General features: G+C 47.2%; 1 protein-coding gene across 2 annotated transcripts in view; it reads right to left on the minus strand.

Annotated features, from left to right (window-relative positions):
* Nucleotides 1-522: 522 nt before the first annotated feature.
* Nucleotides 523-18,107, minus strand: part of IGDCC4 (immunoglobulin superfamily DCC subclass member 4) — a 71,131-nt gene continuing 53,546 nt past the window's right edge. For both annotated transcript variants that reach the window (XM_015873267.2, XM_015873268.2), the window contains exons 12-20: nt 14,894-15,001; nt 14,330-14,513; nt 13,946-14,073; nt 13,370-13,540; nt 13,105-13,242; nt 12,517-12,622; nt 11,583-11,817; nt 5,991-6,155; nt 523-4,304 (exon numbers count right to left, since the gene is read on the minus strand). In XM_015873267.2, the coding sequence (XP_015728753.1) occupies nt 3,774-4,304; nt 5,991-6,155; nt 11,583-11,817; nt 12,517-12,622; nt 13,105-13,242; nt 13,370-13,540; nt 13,946-14,073; nt 14,330-14,513; nt 14,894-15,001 (1,766 nt within the window). In that variant the 3' untranslated portion in view covers nt 523-3,773. The remainder of the gene's footprint in view (nt 4,305-5,990; nt 6,156-11,582; nt 11,818-12,516; nt 12,623-13,104; nt 13,243-13,369; nt 13,541-13,945; nt 14,074-14,329; nt 14,514-14,893; nt 15,002-18,107) is intronic.

Here is an 18,107-nt window from a genome sequence, read left to right on the forward strand (position 1 = left end):
GAAGAGCGATGTCTAAGGAAGAAAGCACTCAGCACCATAACACCCCCAGCCTCCACGGTTACCATCTGAGGCACTGAACTGAGCACGAAGCCCCAGCCCTGCTCCCTCCAGCTGCAATACAACCTGCAGTCAGCAGACCAGACACTGGGCATCTGCCTCCATCAGTGATCTCCATCAGCTCACACGGAACAAGTCCTGCATCAGTCGGGTACTGGCTGCAGAGAGGTGGTGAAACCTACACCACCATCTTCTTGCTGTAACCAGCTGCACTCTGCCATGGAGCCTCAGGGCTGTCAGCTGTAAGGTCTTTGGATCCATCCAGATGTGAGTTCCTCAGGTAAGCATGATGAGATGTGCAAACACACATGCAGTCCCCTCACAGCACAGGGCACAGCTCTGGTCAGGCTGCAGAGATGCATCTCAAGCACTGCAATGGAATCAGCCTTTCACAGCAAGGCTTTCTCAGAGCAAGAGCTGGAACAGATGGACTCACCAGACAAACTCCACTGGTTTCTTGTTGTGTGTGTTTTTGTGAGTAGGTTTTTTTTAAGATTTTATTAATAATCCATTAGTTAAGGAATATAAGGACAATGTTTTCTTACACTTTAGCACTAAAGAGTATTTGTGGAGTAAGAACAGTCTCTGAAGAAAGAAAGTTATCATTAAGTACAGCGTGGAACCAAATACAGACACAATCTTCAAACAAGATCAAGTTCTGGTTACACATCATTATGCACTGCGTAGAAAGTTAAACAGAATTCAGATCTAAAATATTAGCATGGGAACATGAGAACAGAACTCGGTGGTAGATTTCTGCTGGACTAAACGCCTCTTTTCTAACAAGGGCATCGATCAGGAAAGACACAGAGATCCCTTCAAAAGGTCTATTTCTAATGAGATCAAAGACATACACAGCGATCCACTACAATGGGTGTTTGCTTATATGGCTGATCTCTGGGTTCTTAGCTACTACCATAACAAAGTCTCAGAGCCTGGGTTATAAGTGAGCTCGTTTGAACCACTTAAACCAGAACTTACTGTCTGTTAAGTCAGAAATCAAACCAAAAAGTCGAGATATTCAGCTTGGTCGTGTATTTAATCTAATGAGGATCTAAAAGAAGAACAGGAGTAAGAGTTGTGACTCTCACAGCAGCATGGGGAATATACAGTTGTGTAGCCCAACATTAACACTACAAAGTTATGCCAGCTGACATTGTAACGAAGTAAAACAACACACACTGGCAAAAAGGAGAATAGCAACAATCCTTAGAGTTACTGATAGGAAGAAAAAGGGGAAGGGAGCCTGATGATTAGGAACACGTATTAAGTATGATGGGTAGCTAAAGGTATCAACAGTTTGAGTGTCTGTGAGAAATTCACAAGAAAGCTACTTACTTCATGATAAAAAAATATATGCACTGGTTGTTTCAAGCTTTACACAAAACGTGTAGGATCTGCCTTCTTCCTTTCACTTCTAATCCAGTCCCACATGTGCCTAACCAGGATCGGTGGGGTCTGGGGTACAGCTGTACCAAACGAGGGCAGAGATCAGCTTTGCTGCTGCCAATCAGCACCGATCTCTTGTTTCTGAGGGACCCGCTCTGATTTCTGCAGCTGAGGTTGCTGCTTCAGGCCTGCAATCCAGGTGCACAGCACCTGAGCATCCAACACTGCCAGCTTCGTGATTCAGAAGCCTCAATGTGAGGAGGCAAAGTGTTCTGTGGTGTTTAAGGAGAGCAGTCTGCTCTCAGAGTGTGCATGGGCTTCATCCACTTTTGCACACCAAAGTTAGCAGTGCGGCTTGCCCAGGGCAAGGACTCCTCCATGAAATGACCTACCAGCTCAGGTCCAGCTACAGAAATCTGCCCCCACCCTCCTCCACAGCTGGTGCCTGATAGTCCCCAGCTGGAGGGTTTACACTCCTGCAATTGCATCCGCTCCCATATAACTGTGAATTACCCTTATTGCCTGCAATAACACTTCACCGCCTTATGGGTAACCCTACTAAGTTGTTAGTTTCAAAGTCTTGTGGCAGTGAGTTCTTGGAGGTTAATTATGCACTTCCCCTGCCCAGTTATCATAGCTTTCTAGCTTCATGCACTAACTCCTGCCTAGCACTGATTTCCCATCTCTGCTTTTCAGCCATGGTGCTTCAGAGCCCAAAACAGCATTTCTGAGACTCCTCGAGATACTAAACACCAACTGGAGCAGCTGAGCCAACTGCAACAAGTACAGATATGTACCAGAACAGGATGCGTGATGCAGGGAGAAACTGTAGGATGAGAAAAGGTGGAAGCTTCAACAACAGCTTCCCAACAGTGTGCATGGAGGCCAGAGGTTCCTGAACAGCAGTTTGACTGTCTGACAGTGTATTGCAAGGAAAAAGGTTGGTCCAGCTCAGCTCAGTGGCAGGACACACTGAGAGGGTTCTCAGAAGAGATGAGAGATTATCTCCTGTTGGTCCAGATCCTTCAGCAGGGCCTCTGCTTACAGGAGGCTGAGAGCTGCTCTCTGGAACTTGAACATCTGAGTGGTCTCCATTTGAACACAAAAGATGCCCCCAAGGTCACAAGCTCATTTTGTAACTGTTGGTTCTTTTTCCCCCTCTTTGCTATCATTAATTTCTTAAAGCAAAATGGATCAGCATCCTGCCAGCTGAAGCAGCTTCCTTTGGCCAGCTCCTGGTCAACGCGGTCCTACAAAGAAACACAACCCTCTCCAGCTTTGGGAGCAATACTTAGGAACAAAGCGAAACAGACGTCAGCTCTGCGGCACTATTAACAAAAATAGCCAACAGCCAGTGCAAACGTATTCTTTAGAAAAAGGCAGTATAAGAATAAGTTAAAACCTATCATGGACTATAACAAAAGAGTAGATCTACTGCTTTTTTTTTTTTTTCTCCAACAGACATGAGGTAGTTGTGTTGTTAGGGAGGAAAAAAAACAAAGGAAAGAGAGAAGTAGTAAAAATGCTACTCTATACCACACGCTACTCCACTTCATCAAATTAAATAATATAAAGATGCTCCGAGGAAATAAAAATACATGTCGTACATTAAAGGGACAGATGTGTACCTAAAATATTAGGTACAAGAACCTTCATCAAACAAAGCCCAGGTTGGTGAAATGACCCAGACACCAAAGAAGGTTCAATACAATACAAGTTGTTAGAGGCACTCGTAGAGTGTGTAATAAAAGGCCACTACATCAGCCTGCTAGCAATGGTTACTGTGGCAGCGTACAAAGAGAGCCTTATAATCCTTTTAACCACGGGAGGGCAGAAAAGGCTGGTGGTTAAAGCTCTGTTTGTTGTGTTGGTTCCACCCCATTGTGGGACTCTGACAAAGTCCATCCCAACACCACAAGGCAGCGGGTAGTGCCCGAGTCCCTCTGTGGACCAGCAGACAAGCTGGCTCAGCACACCCAGCCTCTTGCCAGTCGTGTAGGGGCCTACAGTGAGGTGACAGCACCAGCCCAATGCAGAAGGCTCTGCTCTAGCTGTGGTTTCATGTCAGTCTTTGGCAGACAGGTCAGCTCTGCTCCCGTGAACGTCAGGTTACTCATTAGCTTCAGCGGAAAGATGGGCCCTTATCGGTCTACCTACTGATTTCTTGAAGGCGATATGTACAGCTGACAGGTCCTAATCCTGTTCTGGTGAGATGCTGCACCTCCTCAGCTCGATCCAGTGAACTGCAGGCACACAGTACCTCAAAGGAACAGGCCCTTAGTGGTGCTTCTAGCTCTCCCATGATCAAAACCAGATTAGTTTACTCTTCAATGATTGTGGACACATGCTGTGTTCTCAGATGCTGAGGATGAACTGGTTAAACCAGAGTTACTATACAGGGGAGCCTCCTCTGGGGCCACAGACAGTGCCTGGCACTTGACTGGCTGCACATCCCCCCTGCCTTCCGGGATGGAGTCTGAATCTCCACTCTCCACTGAATCCAGACTTTCCCCATTCCTGTGGAAGCCATTGGTGAGCCCAGGGATGCAAACGGCCTCTGTTCTGTTAGTCTCCCTGGTGGCAGACAACAGCTCGTCCTGGGTCTGAACCTCCGCATTGCCCGAGCGGTCCATCAACACTTGGCAAGTGTCCTGCTGGGTGCTGGGAGAGCTGGGGAGAGCCAGGTCACCAGAGGAAAACTCTTCAGGCTCCTGTTCCTTGGTTTCTGTCTCTTGACCATCCAGGGTGTGAAGCTGGGAGTCATAGTCTCTGTCAGAGGCTGAAAAATCAGAATGAACGATGACCTCTGCTTCCACTTGGTGGATGCTGGCTGGTGGGTGACTTTTCTTTGCTTCATTCTGTTATCAAAAATGGGGAAAAAATAAAAAGCCATGTAAATTAATTGAGGCTGTGACCTAACCAAGCACTGAAATGTGTGGGGTATTTTAATTCCACAGAGTGCAATGGGATGTACACCCGCTGCTATTAAGCATTATCTTGATATGCTTCTCAGAGCTGAAGCCTTAAGAAGCAACTCAAATCATCTCAGGATCATTATTCCCATTTTACATCTGGGAAAGCAAGTCCCAGGGGAGTGATCTGCACAAGGTTCCTTGGCAGGCTGAAGCGACCACTCCTCCAAGCCTCCGTCAGACAACCATTTTCCAAACTCACCACTCCATTTCCATATGACAACCAGATTTCAAGAGCAGCACTTGAGAAAACTGGCTGCTGAAACAACTTGCGATGAAGAGCCACACCATGGCTCCCTTCTGGTTTAATCTTGGTACGTGCCACCAAAGGTTTGCTCATGACAACCCTTGTCACATCTTGCATGGGTTGGTATAAATTCAAACACTTTAAATCACAGAGATAGCAGTTGTCTTCTGCAGCATTTAAGCAGAATTCAAGTGATTGAATTCTCATTCTGCTACATTATCATTCAGTAACTTAACAGTCAAACTAGTCTGGGAGGTCCCAAAGAGCAATTCAGGCTAATCAGTGCTCAGACTTTGCACTGTGTGATTTAGGAGTAAGAAGACAATTCAAAGGATGGAAGTGAGATATCTCATGTGTAATTTGTGCCTTCTGTTGAAGCCAAGTTTTTGCATCATTTACATATTTTAACAGTTTTCCCCTTTTGTTGACAAAGTCTGATGGATAAGCTGTGCTGTAAACGGTGCCCTGTAATTGGGTTGTAAAACAACATCTCAACTCTATCCACAATGTTAATTACATCCTGTGTATAATTGATTTTCACACTACTATCTAGGAAGAAAACATAGGTGGGTTACTTAGAAGTATTTGTTGGGTGTGAGCTTTTTGAAGCAGTAATTAGATCCACCTTCTGGTATAGAGCCAACCCGAACAGGTATTGGCTTGCTTTGCTGAGATGGTACAGATGTTACGTGGCATCAATGTTAAGATTCTTGCATAAACTCAGACACAAATGGGAGTATTTATTCCAGTGAAACAATACCAGAAATAGCATTTTCTCCAGATCTATACACACACACACAAAGATGGCAAGTGGAAATTGCTCTACCCTATCTGGAGTTTCAGGAGCTAAAATCGACCCTCAACCTTTGACTCCTACTGTAGGTCAAGATGCAATTCCTTCTCCAAGTGAGCACACCAAAGATGTTAGTGATGCTGTGCTGAGCACTGCAGCTCCTAACCTATGGCCACAGAGAAGGCCCAAGGGAACCAGGGCTTCTGCAACCCTCCTGCCAGCTGAGCCGCCCAGGACCTGTGGGCATCACCAAGAGCACAAAGCCCTTTTCAGCTTTTGTTTTTCTTCCATCCCTTTTCAGCATGGGCCCCCTGAAGTCAAGGCAATGAGGGGAGAGCTGAGGCTCTTGGAAATGCACAGATTTTACTCAAATCCCATCAGTGGCACAAGCATACACTCCTATGCCTAGGAAAAAATAAAGCCTGTGATCACCTATTTCTTCCAGTGCTGCAAAAAGGAGAAAGAGAGATGAGGGAACACAAATGGAAAAAACACATCAGAATGCACAGGGCAATAAACCAAAGACACCCACCATCACAGCGTCATAAACCAGAGCCTGTAACAAAAGCTTCTGTCCTGCACTCGAAGGGAGCTTCACTGATCCGTTCACAGCAGGGAGAGGCTCTTTTGTGATACTGTCCCCATATCTGGCTATGCTGTTTGTCCAGGGCTGGTTGGCTGATTTATTCCATGAAGACTGCAGAAAAAAAAAGCAGGAGAGAGAAGAGATCCAATTACCACAGATACAGATTCTTATCCTCTTAAACCCAAAATGAGAAGCAGCTTGAGAAAGGAAAGTGCAAGTTGGGAAAAACCCAGCGGTGTCAGAAGACTGAGTTAAATGCAGGGAACACTTCTAATGGCATCAAAATAGAAATGCTTGTTACGATGGGCTGGTGCAGTCACCACATCACAACAGGGTTACAAGGTCTGATGCAGAGCCAGGGAATAAAAGTTGCCAGATGGCTCATGAGTGGACTCAGACGGCGCTTTCCACTGCTCCCTACATACTGAGGCTAACTACATCACGGCACAAGACCCCACGCTGCAGGGCCCACTGACACCAGCTCCCTGCAAAGCTGCAAACAGCCCAGAGCTGTGCCAGCCTGCTGGAAAACACTGCAAAACTGAGCAGGGACGGCGGAAGTCTGGAGCTGAGCGCTTCCGGTGTTTGCTTTGGCAAAGCAATACTCTGCAGCACGGAGAAGGGCTGTCACCTGTGAGTACTGGCATGTGGGCTCCAGTAGCAGCTGGGGACAACTGCTCTCTCTTTCCTGCTCTGAGCTTGGGCCTGGGTAAACACTCTGCTATTGCTCATCCATAAAGAGGCACAAAATTTGGGGCCTTATTTTATTGATTTATTGCAACAGACCACCAAGCAATTCTTACTTCAGCTTAAATCCCCTGGGCAACCAGTGTTACCTTGTTTGTAGATCTAATTAAATTATATGGGCTGAATGCAATTTGTTCTGGGCTCTCTCAGCTTCCCCTTCCAATAAACTGTTGAATGCACACCTCTGTGTATGGGAAATGTGTACCTTTAAGAGCTGAAGTTATTTAACAGCTCAGACTATTAGTTCACAGGCAGAAAAGTATTTTCTTTCCAGGGTCTGATTTTACTGGGCCGCCCTGAGTGTACCCGAGTTCAGCCTTGCTGCTGACACACACATACACACATACACACACATGCACACACAACACATACACCAAGAGGAGGACACGAGCCAGCCATCGCTGGGCGTGTTCCACAGATGTTACGTGTTGCCTGGATAGAAGGGAAAGAACAATATAAGGCTGAAGCCAAGAGAAAGTGAAGAGGAAATCTGGACCTGACACAACTGTGAGCATGCATGTCTGTGTGTGCATACAGAACCCCAGTGCTGTCGGCATGATGGCACATCTATCCAAACCCACCTCACACCCATTGCTTACTGTCAGGCAGGGGAAACACGGGTTTCTGCTCTGCATATGTGGCCACCACTTACACAGACCTGCTCAATTCCAGCAACAGAGAGCACAGAATGACCCAGCTGAGACAGCAAGGAGATTTCTGACATCAGCCTGACCTTGTGTGAGTCATTTGACCTCCCTGTGCCTCGGTCCATCTGGCTGGAAATTAGGTAGAAATACATGATCGGATGCTGTATGTGAGCCAGGCATTCCTAAGCCAGCTATTTAGCAAGAAGCAAATGCTACCTCATGCTGTCGGTGCTGGCAGAAGGCACAGCTAAGCAGTCACACAGAGCTGAGCACTGCATCCTGACTGCAACAGCCAGTGGCAGGCAGGGCAGTGTTACATCCCAGTGCCAACCCCAAGTCACAGCAGCTCTGCTATTGCCTCAGGATCCAGCCCCAAGAAAACAGCGAGCAAAGGGCCTTGGTTATGTGGCAGCACCCTGCAGAACAGCAACTTCCGAGCCACAGCTGTGGATGTCAGGCAGTCACTCATTTAGGCACGGATGCTGGAGGTGCCATTCCTGTCTCTACAATCCTCAGTGAGGATTACCAAGAGCATTCCCTAATTGCTCCCCTTCTAAGTGGACGATCATTAAACCACACTAACAACAAGAAATCAACCAAAGAATGGTTGCTCACACTAAGGAACATCACTAAACATGAGTTCCCTATGCATTCGATTTGCTTCTCCTGCCATCTGAAAGACTTTGTGCAGCTACAGCACTGACTGATGGGCTTCTGTGCCTTTTCCAAGGAACATACGTTACTGAGCAAATTCTGCCTGGAAACTTCAGCGTTCAACCTACACAAATATGCACACACACAAATGTGTGCGTCCTATTATAGATGCTTACATGCATATTTGCCATCAGAGAGATCTGAGCATCGCACGCATACACATACACAGACCAAACTTGAAAACCTTCTTGCAGGCATCTTGTGAATACCAAAAAACATGGAAAGAAACAGGCAGCTCTACTGCAATCCCCAAAGGACCATCTGTTAGCGGAAATGTCAATCTGCCATGTTTACATAGGTTTTGATGACTCTGGGAACAGCCTGTTCGGCTCTGGCTGAAATTGGCTGCAATGAAGAACAAACTTGTTTTGTACCACTTTGCAACTTTCAACAAACAGAAGAAACCATCAGCCACACAACATGGCCTGTATCCCACATGGTGTTCGTGCACGTTGTGTTTGAGGGGGGAAAAAAAATCAACCTCTCTCAGGGCTTAGTGTGTAAGGCTGGGTAGCTGCACTTAACTCCAGTCTGCTTTCACCACAGACCTGAAGGTCTCGTGTGCCCAAACACTTCTGCTTTTTCAGTTTTTGGCATTAAAAAAATGATACTCCTTGTTTCTACACAAGCAGAGTGAGGAATGGCTGAAGGAAGACAAGGAAATGGTCTCTTGGTTTTTACAGTAGAAGAATGAAAGCAAGGACTGTCAGCCTGATACCATTTGGAAGAGGGAAAAATCCTCTTTTCAGTTCACTGCAAAGGCAAGAATGGAAACTAATAAAAACATCTTCCAATAAGAGGTGTTTCCATTACAGCTAAATCCTTATCAAAGCAAACAAGCCACTTCATTTTAGCCTTTTTATAGAAACCCCAACCAGTAAAAATGTGCCGAGATCATGTTACCTTCGTGGCAACAAGGAATGATTTCATGCAAATGTATGAGCTGAGAATGAACATGTAGGAAATGTTGATATTGAAACCCTCCCTGTTTCACGTGGATAGTTATTCAAGCTAGCTTGAAATCCTGCACAGAACAAGGCTGGGGGTGTCTGAGATGTGCCCAGCATTTAAAGGTGTCATGGAGGAGAGAAGGGATTTGTCCCTGACCAGCAGGAGCCTGCAGGAGTGGGGAACCTCCATGCCATGCAAACATGTGGCACCCCTGCCCATAGCTGTGCCCCAAAGCATGTTGCAATGCAACAGACCTCTCCATTGCACAGAGGGGAATTTCTGTTAGCTGTCAGCAGGAGCACAGCTCTCATGGAAGACTTTTCAGAAAACATCAGGACTTTTCTTCTACAAAGAAGAACGCCAATGTGAAGATGAAAAATAACTCATGTTGCTCCAAGTTCCTGGTGCATTGCAGCTTTTGCTCTCTGAGTCCCAGGGATGCTCCATGGGAAGCACAGTCCCGTGGGCAGGAGGCCCCTAGGGAGACAGTGGGGCTGCAAGCAAGCAAGGCTCCATCCAGCCCGCAAGCAGCACAACAGCTAACATTTCCAAGCCAAAATGCTTGAGTTTGGCTCCATTCAACAAAAAGCTCAAGTTTTCCATGGGAAGCAGATGCTTCCCCCACCCCCAAATCACTTGGCCCACAAGTAGCAGTGACAGGGATGTCTGGAGCAGAGCCATTTTATCATCCTCAGTCCATCTGTCAGGGAGGCAGAGCTGCAGCACCACAGCCTGCATGCTACAGTGCCATTTATAAGGCGGCTACTGGGGGCAGCAGGCTGGGCTCGCTGCAAAGGGGAAGACACTCAAAGAGGAAAGTCACACAAGGACTTGCATACACACCCACAAGTATGACCACTGAGAAATGCACAGAGAGGAAGGACGAGGGCCTGCTCAATGGCTGCGTGCAGCCCTGAGCAACTGCAGCCAACAGCTTGGCCACAGCAGAAGTGTGGGGACTTTCTTTCCTACAGCTCTGCCACGTCCCTTGCCTTCAGTTTTCAGAACCCCAACCACACATGGGACAAGAGCACAAAAGAGATGACAACCAAAGCATGAAAGGTGGCTTTAACCTCAGACTTCTCAGCTTTGAACATACACACGTAAGTATGTTGGGTTCAGGGGGCACCTCCTGCAGGAAGGGGCAGCGGGGGCTGCTGTGTGGGAGCACATCTCCCTCCAGTGCCCACTGCCAGCAACAGCAGCCTGTTGCTCCCGGCTGCCACCCAGCTCTGTCACCTGCCAGGTCATCCTGGGTGACAGCACTGCTCTTCGGGTGGCTGCTCCTCGGTGATCCTTGCTCCTCTGCCCACATCCATCAAAAGCCAGGCCCTCTGTTCTGCTAGCAAATCTCCTTGGCAAATTTAACTCCTAGTTGCCTTTCCCCATCCAATTAGGAAGGCAGAGAAACTGCAGCCAGAATCACCCCCTCCCTGAAGCGCACATCTCTGAACATCACCCGACTGCCACCCACTTCCAGCCTCTGTGACAGCACCCAGGGCCCTGAGCTCACAGTCTAAGCCCTGAGCAGCCGGACCTTGGCACTGCCCTGAGCAGCCTCTGCTCTGCAGGCACAAAAACCTTTCAGCAAAGTTTTGTAGATAGGATTCCTTCTGCAAAAGAGACCTGGATACGCTGCCCCTAAAAAGGCCCCTCAGAGGAGGGGATTTCCCTCCGCTAGACCTGTTCTTGGGGTAAGTCACCATCACTGAAAACATTTGTTCCTTATTTAACCAAAAGATCTGTAGGAAATTCCTCACACACTTCGGCTTGGATCCAGAAAGGGAGCCACATTCCACTGACATCCATGGATGCAGCTTGGCTGCAAACTGTTTCCTTCAGCTGAGCGCTGATCCAACACAACACCCAGGGATGGTTGTAAGCATGGCTTCAGTGCACAGGACTATCAAAAGCAGCTAGAAATCTCTTATTTCCAAAAGGCCAGAGCTGCATCACTGCTAACAGTGAGCACAGGTTCACCAGGTATCCTCCTGTGACATGCAAGCCTATCGGTGCAGGCATGAAATCCCATGTGTTCACAATGCATTTGTTTTACTCAACTTCCTAATTACCTTACATGCTCTCCCCGGGTTACAAAGAGAGACATAAACAGATTAACTAAATTAGGCCAATTAAAGGTTCCCTAATGGAATGAAATGTTTCAGACAAGCTTGAGAGAGGAAATGGGCAGAGAGGAGTGAAAGACAACACAATGTCAGGCAAACCAAGTGTGGCAGGAATAGACTTCCTCAAAATAAAATGTTCACAAAAATAAATGGGTTTTACTTCTTGTACTTCTTTGAGGGTGCACCAGTAAACACAGGGCATGTGGTCAAAGCAGCTCTCACCCTAATTACAGCAGTATCTACCAGCACTTTGCAGAGCTGAGACAGAATCAGATCTGGACTTCCCAGCAGCAGAACACCACGTGGAGGTTCCTGCCTGGGGTAGGATCCATCACACACATACAAGTCGTTACCTTCCGCTTCCCATGGACAATGTCTTCAGGGAGACTTGTGTGGATGAGGCTGTGCACTTCTGTCAGTTCTGTGATGTCTCCTAGAGGTACAGGTGCATCCTCTGGCAGTGGGGACATGAGGGACTCTAGCTCATGTGTGTCTGAAGTGGCACAGGGAGCTGCCACCCCTTGTCTGCCCCGGTGGTAGTAAGTGTGGTTGCCAGTTGCTTGGGAATCCAGGCCTGGCAGAGCCTCCCTGAGGAGAAACAAGCAGGAGCTGACATCTCCAACCACCCTCACGTTCCCCTGCCCCAAATAGCAATGAGATTGCCAGGCACAGCAATCCAGCCCACGCAGCTCAGCCTGTCCCTGCAGAAGCAACTAGGCCTGAGCCCCAGCCCTGACACTCTGAAGAAGTTGCTCACTCCTAGTCCGAGCATCCCTTACCAGCCCAAAGCCCTTCTCAAGCACTCAGCTGCTTTCCTACCAAGGTCTTCCAAAAGTGGGTGGATTCAGACCCCTGGATCGGCAGGAGGCTCTGGGCTGAGTCCAATCCTATTAAACCAACCTGTCTGTCACCGGAAATCTTTCAACATCTTCCCAAGAGAAAACTAACAAATCCTTTCCAAACATCCTTAGAGTTGCCCAGCCTCAAAGCAAAGCAAAACCTGCCCAAGCACACAGGTGGTGAATAGTGCTTTTTCCCTTTTCTCGATTTTTTTTTTTCACTGCAAAAAATCTATTAGTCTAACAACAGAAAACACTGAGAAAATAAATCAGTGAGATGATACTAAATATGCTCCTTAGCTAGCTAGCCCCGTGACTCAGTCTTTACATTAAGTGATGTCACTCAGTGCATCCCAAACAGCCCACCTGAACAGAGGGAAGTTCACAGTACATTTTGTCTCTTTCCACATCAGCCTCCCCTACCACCCCAAAGGTGAGTGACACCTACCTCTGCTTGCTGTTGCGGAAGCTGGCACACATGCAGAAGAGTATGCAGAGCAGCCCCAGGCAGACTCCCACAATGATTCCCGTGACAGAGTGGATATCCAGAACATCTAGCAGGGAAGGACAGATGATGCATCACTTCAGCTGTTAGCAGAAAGAAGGCACAAAGTGTCCTACGTTCAGAGAAGCATCAGCTTTACTAAAACCAATGGGTGATGCTTCTATATACACAAAGAAAAAGAGACGTGGCAGTGATAGTTTAGAACAACTAGAAACAAACTGGCATCTATGCACATTCATTCATTTCATGCTACACAGGCCTAATAAAGGCAGTGAGATGCAGGTGGCATGTGATTTTCCACAGGGCTGAGACAGAGGAAAGAGATCAAGCTCTATTGTTGGATGGGTTCTGCAGCCACATGGGGCCTACAGAGATGCACATCTGGGGACTACCGTGATCCTCTTCACTGGCCTGTCCACAGTCACATCCCACGTTCTACAGAGTGACATTAGGCAATTCACTAGCAAAAAGACCCACGGTTTTCAGCAGAGCAACTCGCATCCTGAGCTGGGACAAAAGGGAAATTTGTACCAGAGAGCTTCTCCCGGAGGGTGTGCACATCCTTCACGTTTGAGTAGGGACCAGATCCCACGACCGTCTTTGCTCCCATCTTGAAGAAGTATCTTGTATCACTTTCCAGGCCATGCACCTCCGTGCTGAAGATATTTCCTGATCAAAAACCAAGCCAAAGGAGGTTCAAAATGTGCAGTTTCAAGCATATTCATATGGCTAGAGCAAAGCAGCAGCAGAATTCTGGTATTGTTTGCCTGTGTGCCAGTACCTCAGGAAGGCTCACCTTCTCGTGTCAGCAAGGTCCACATGTCATCAGGCTGCGTGTTGTTGGCATTGTACAGGATGAGGTACTCCACAATGATGCCATTGGGCTCAGCAGGGGGACACCAGTGCACCTGGACTGCGTAGGGGTTGAGGGGGTGCAGCCGCAGGTCAGATGGAGGAGTTGAGGGACCTGGTAGATGCAAGCAGAGGCCCAGTGTGAACAGCAGAAATGAGAAGCAGAGCATTTGAATGTTCTGTGCCTTCTATGAATCCTTTTTAGTAGTGCCATAGTCATCTTTGTTTGCATAAAACAAGGAGTGAGCCAGGTGACTAGGCCTCTCAACCCAGCAAGCTGTGTAGAGTGCGGAAGGAAGGCTCCTGAGCCCAGCACAGGGCAAGACTTGGGGCCAAACAGCCAAGGGAAATACAACAGTGCCAATACTGCTCAGTTTAAGGTTGTGCAGTGCTGATCATCTCTGAGAGAATGAGCACACACATACTCTCCTTTCTTACATCCCATTCTCCCCACAAAACTCTACTTGTACTTCAACAGAAATCCAGGAGAGGAAAGGATTTGATTTCCATAAATACTCACGGTCAGGAAGGGTGAATCGCTCCACCACGCTGCCAAAGGGCCCGTCGATACCAACACCATTGGACTGCACAGCAAACTCGTATCTGGTGTAGGGCTTCAACCCACTAATGAGAATGTCTTCATCCGAGCTGCCAAAATAGGAGGCACTCATGAGACCATGAATATTAGATGGTACGAAGGGCCATCCCAGTATCTTTACCAAATGAATGGATAAATTCTCACTGTGGAAGTCCCAGAGCCACATTTCAGCAGCTCTGAACATGTCTGTGACCAAAGCAGACATTTCCAGCATCTCAAACACCTAGAATTTTGCTCAGCATTGTGACTTCCCTTATTCCAGATATGAGTAACATATGTCAGAAGAATCCTCAGTATCCCCCTTACCTTGTGTAGTACGTAACAAGAGAGGCGTTTTTCAGGCCCCAAGGGCTGAAGCGCACAGTGTAGTTGACAATCTTGACTGTGGTGAAGTCAGGTTTCTTCCATCTGAGCCATATAGAAGTCGAGCTGTTGGACTCCGCATAGACTTGGACTGGGGGCAGTGGAGGACCCTTCTGCACAGGGGGATCTATGGTGGTGCAAGACGTAAAGAGAAAAGATATGTGGGAACATAAATGTCAGTGAGGTAAGGGACATGGACAGAAAACAGGGAAAAAAATACGCCAAGGTTGTGAAGCCTGCGCAAAGATGCCTCTGGCATAATCATGCTTAACCTGCCTGTGTATGCAGCCCGTCCATGCTTTTCTTTATGTGTGGAAATAGTCCCAGTGAGGATCCACACACACTGCTGGTGCTGTACTACTGTGGTGCACAAGAGGTCGGCCTCAAGGGCACCCACTCAACAGGCCCACAGCTAATGTCCCTCTTGAAGTTATTCTGTAACTCTACCTTTCTTTTGAAGCCACATGCCAAACAGAAGAGAGAGACAACAAACAGGGCATTCCTCACCTACTGCTGTTGCAGGAGCCTTTTCTGTTTTGCCCTTCCAAACTGCTGCATAACCATCTTCATGCTTATTGAACGCCACCAGCTTCACCTCATAGAGCCTCCCAGGAGCTAGAAAAAGAATCAGTCAGGGTTTGACTGGGGTTATGTTTGTCAGCAGCTCTCCTCATTTGGACAAGTTTTCTTAAATCTGACTCAAGAAAGCAGCTCTTGCAGAGCTGAATTCGCTAAAACAGATCAGGACACACTTCCCCTTTCACACTCAAATACTGTCTCACAATTAAAGCATTCATTATCACAGACACTCCTGAGCTCCCTAATCCCTTTTTACAGAAGTGACCAGCAGCAAATTGACTTTCTGCAGCCACTGAGGGGGCTGACCAGTGTCACAGCCTGTAGCACATTGTCCCAGGATCTCATTTTTCTCCCCTTCAAGCTAACAGATCCCCCATGGAAGTGGATGTGTTGTATTGTTTATTCTAGGAGCAAGAACATCCTTTCCTCTTTTCAAAACACACTTCTTGTTTCTACGGTCCCGATTTACTCACTGCTGGGAGGAACTTGCTCTCTGGAAGTCCTTAAGCTGCCCATCACTGAAATCACTTTGCTGTGCTAAGCAACATCCGAGGGCTTTTTTTCATGGAGACGTTCAATTGAGAAAACAGATTGGGACATCCAGAATTGTCAAATGATACTCGGCAGCTCCTCCCTTCAGCCCATCATGGAGCGCAGAAAGAGCACTCTGGACTATCTTTAGCTGGAGCGTGTTAATGAAGTTTGTTAATTTGGGACGTGCCTGTTCGTTCCTTGCCCTGATGGATCACTGCTCCCTTTGCCAGACAACATAGGCAGAACAAACCCCTTCTTATTGATGCCAATTTTATTATCACTGCACTCATTATGCTCCCAGAGGCTAATGGTACCAATTACCAAAGGCTCTCACTGCTCCACAACACATGTTCACGCTCAGAATATAAAAACAGTTCAGCCACATTTTTCTCCCTGAAAGAATCTCAAAGGCAAACAGAGTTTTGTCTGCCTCCAAAGCAATCTGATCTGCATTTCACACTCACAGGAAAACGCTCCAAACCCACACGAGGAGGAAAAGCCAAAAGGGACTTGACTTTTTAACAGTTGGGACCATAGACTTGATGGAACCAAGAACCCACAGCCCATCTCCTGCCAGCGAGAGCATCTGGCTGGGCTTCAGTGGGACACAAGCTCATCACAGATGATGAGATCCAAAATGAAGGGGAAGAGCATGCAGATGTGATGCAGCTGTGGGCAGCTCCTGTCAGGGAGTGAAGCGAAGGGAAGGAGAAGTCCCGTCTCAATCCTTGGGTAGGATCAATACAGCAGACACACACGAATCCAGAGCAGCTCTGCTACATGATCAAGCACTTCATATTCTGCAAAGAGGGGTATTTTGGGTTTCTCAGTCAGAGGTTTGGCTTCAATTTTTATACACAGGCCCCCAGATGTTCAAGCTCTTAGAACTGGCAGACGTAAAGCTCTATCAAGCTGTCAAGAAGCTAGTAGGCAGCATGAAAACAGATGTATTTCACTACATTCCATCATACATTAAATATAAGCAGAATAATCTAATCCAGATCATTTCAAATCACTAATCTGGATGACTGTGTAATATATTCAGCATGCTAAATATGCTGTTTCATTTGATTTTTCAAGGTGTTCATGTAGGCCAGATGCCATAACTTCCCCTGAGTGGGAAAACACCCTGATCTCCTGGGAGTCACTGGCAGAGGAATGCACTCTTCCTTCACAGGAATGTGGAAGACAGGATCAGATGCTTACTGTTTGTTTTTCACATCAGTGATGGCCCTGGTCGTAACACACCATTGGGCAAATCTCCCCCCCACCAGACAACACCATCCCTGATACCAAGAGATATTTCCAGGACACAATCTTGCTTCCTAACACTCCCCCTCACCCTCCACCTTTTTAACTTTTCCTTTTACTCTGAGGGATCTTAGGGGAAGTTTCCATTGCTGTGATTCCCACGTGGACATCCATGTGCTGTGAAGCCCCAGTGGCTGATTCCCATCAGCCACATGCAATAATGTGAACTGTGTCAAGTCTGCCAGTCTGTCCTGAGACCAGTATCTGTTCTTCATGCAGGATCCCCAAAGCAGATATAAATACCTGCCCTGGAGAGCTCCGTGCCTAAATCCTTCCAAATCCCAACCCCTACTCCTCCCTGCTCCATGCCCAGACCCCTGTCTTTCACAGCACAGCCAAACTCTGACCCCTTTCTGTACTGTACACATGCATGAGGGCGTCATTCAGCAGCTCAGGGGGAGAAAATAGAACATCCATGCTGGAAGAAACCCAAGACTTTCTTCCTGATACAATGCTGATACACAACAGCCAAATCATAAGGAAACCATTAGGTCTTGACGGATGCCCAAATTTAAGGAAGTAATTACAGAAGAACAAGCAGCCTTCTCAGCATCGCCATGCCAGAGCATTTGGAACCAATTCAGCCCACTCCCGAGTCCCTCTGCTCACTGATTTGCCAGTGGTTAGAGCAGCACGTGAGGATGTTCGCATGTGGTTTCCTCAGTGCAATAATTACAGACCTAAATTCTTCAGAGAAACTCGTAACTGTTAACACTCTCTCTGTGGCAGGATGACTGCTACATGACTGGAGTGCTGGAAACCTGCTCAGTGATGACACAAGCTGTTCCTCCAGGTGCTGTGGGTTGACCTTAGCACCATGCATCATACATATGCTAGACACTCGCCCCCTGGTTTCAGCAACAAGCACAGATGAAGCATGAAGTGGGCGATGGAAGAACTCTTAAGAAGCGGAACACTGCTTTAAAGATGCATCTGGTGTGATTCTTTTTCACTCTGCATCCTGTATCAATCAGCAAGTCAATTAATTAGCGCAGTGAGATGTTAAAAATGTAACATCTTATGGAAAAAAAAACCAAAGGCAATCAGCCCAGCAGGTAAACCTGACTGCTATGCAGACTTGTTCTCCAGCCACAGGCACTTTCCTGTCTCTTTTCCTTTAGGAGAGGTTGAAGAGAATTATATAGCCAAGAGAATTATATAGCCAAGAGAAGTATGTAGCCAAAGAGAGATCACTGCCCTGACTGGTGATTTTAATCTAAGCACTCTAATATTGACATAGCAATGAACGATCATTGATTCATATCCCTTCATTAGTACACGCTATGTATACTGGTAT

Source organism: Coturnix japonica, chromosome 10, assembly GCF_001577835.2.
Source record: "Coturnix japonica isolate 7356 chromosome 10, Coturnix japonica 2.1, whole genome shotgun sequence".
NCBI classification, from domain to species: Eukaryota; Metazoa; Chordata; class Aves; order Galliformes; family Phasianidae; genus Coturnix; species Coturnix japonica.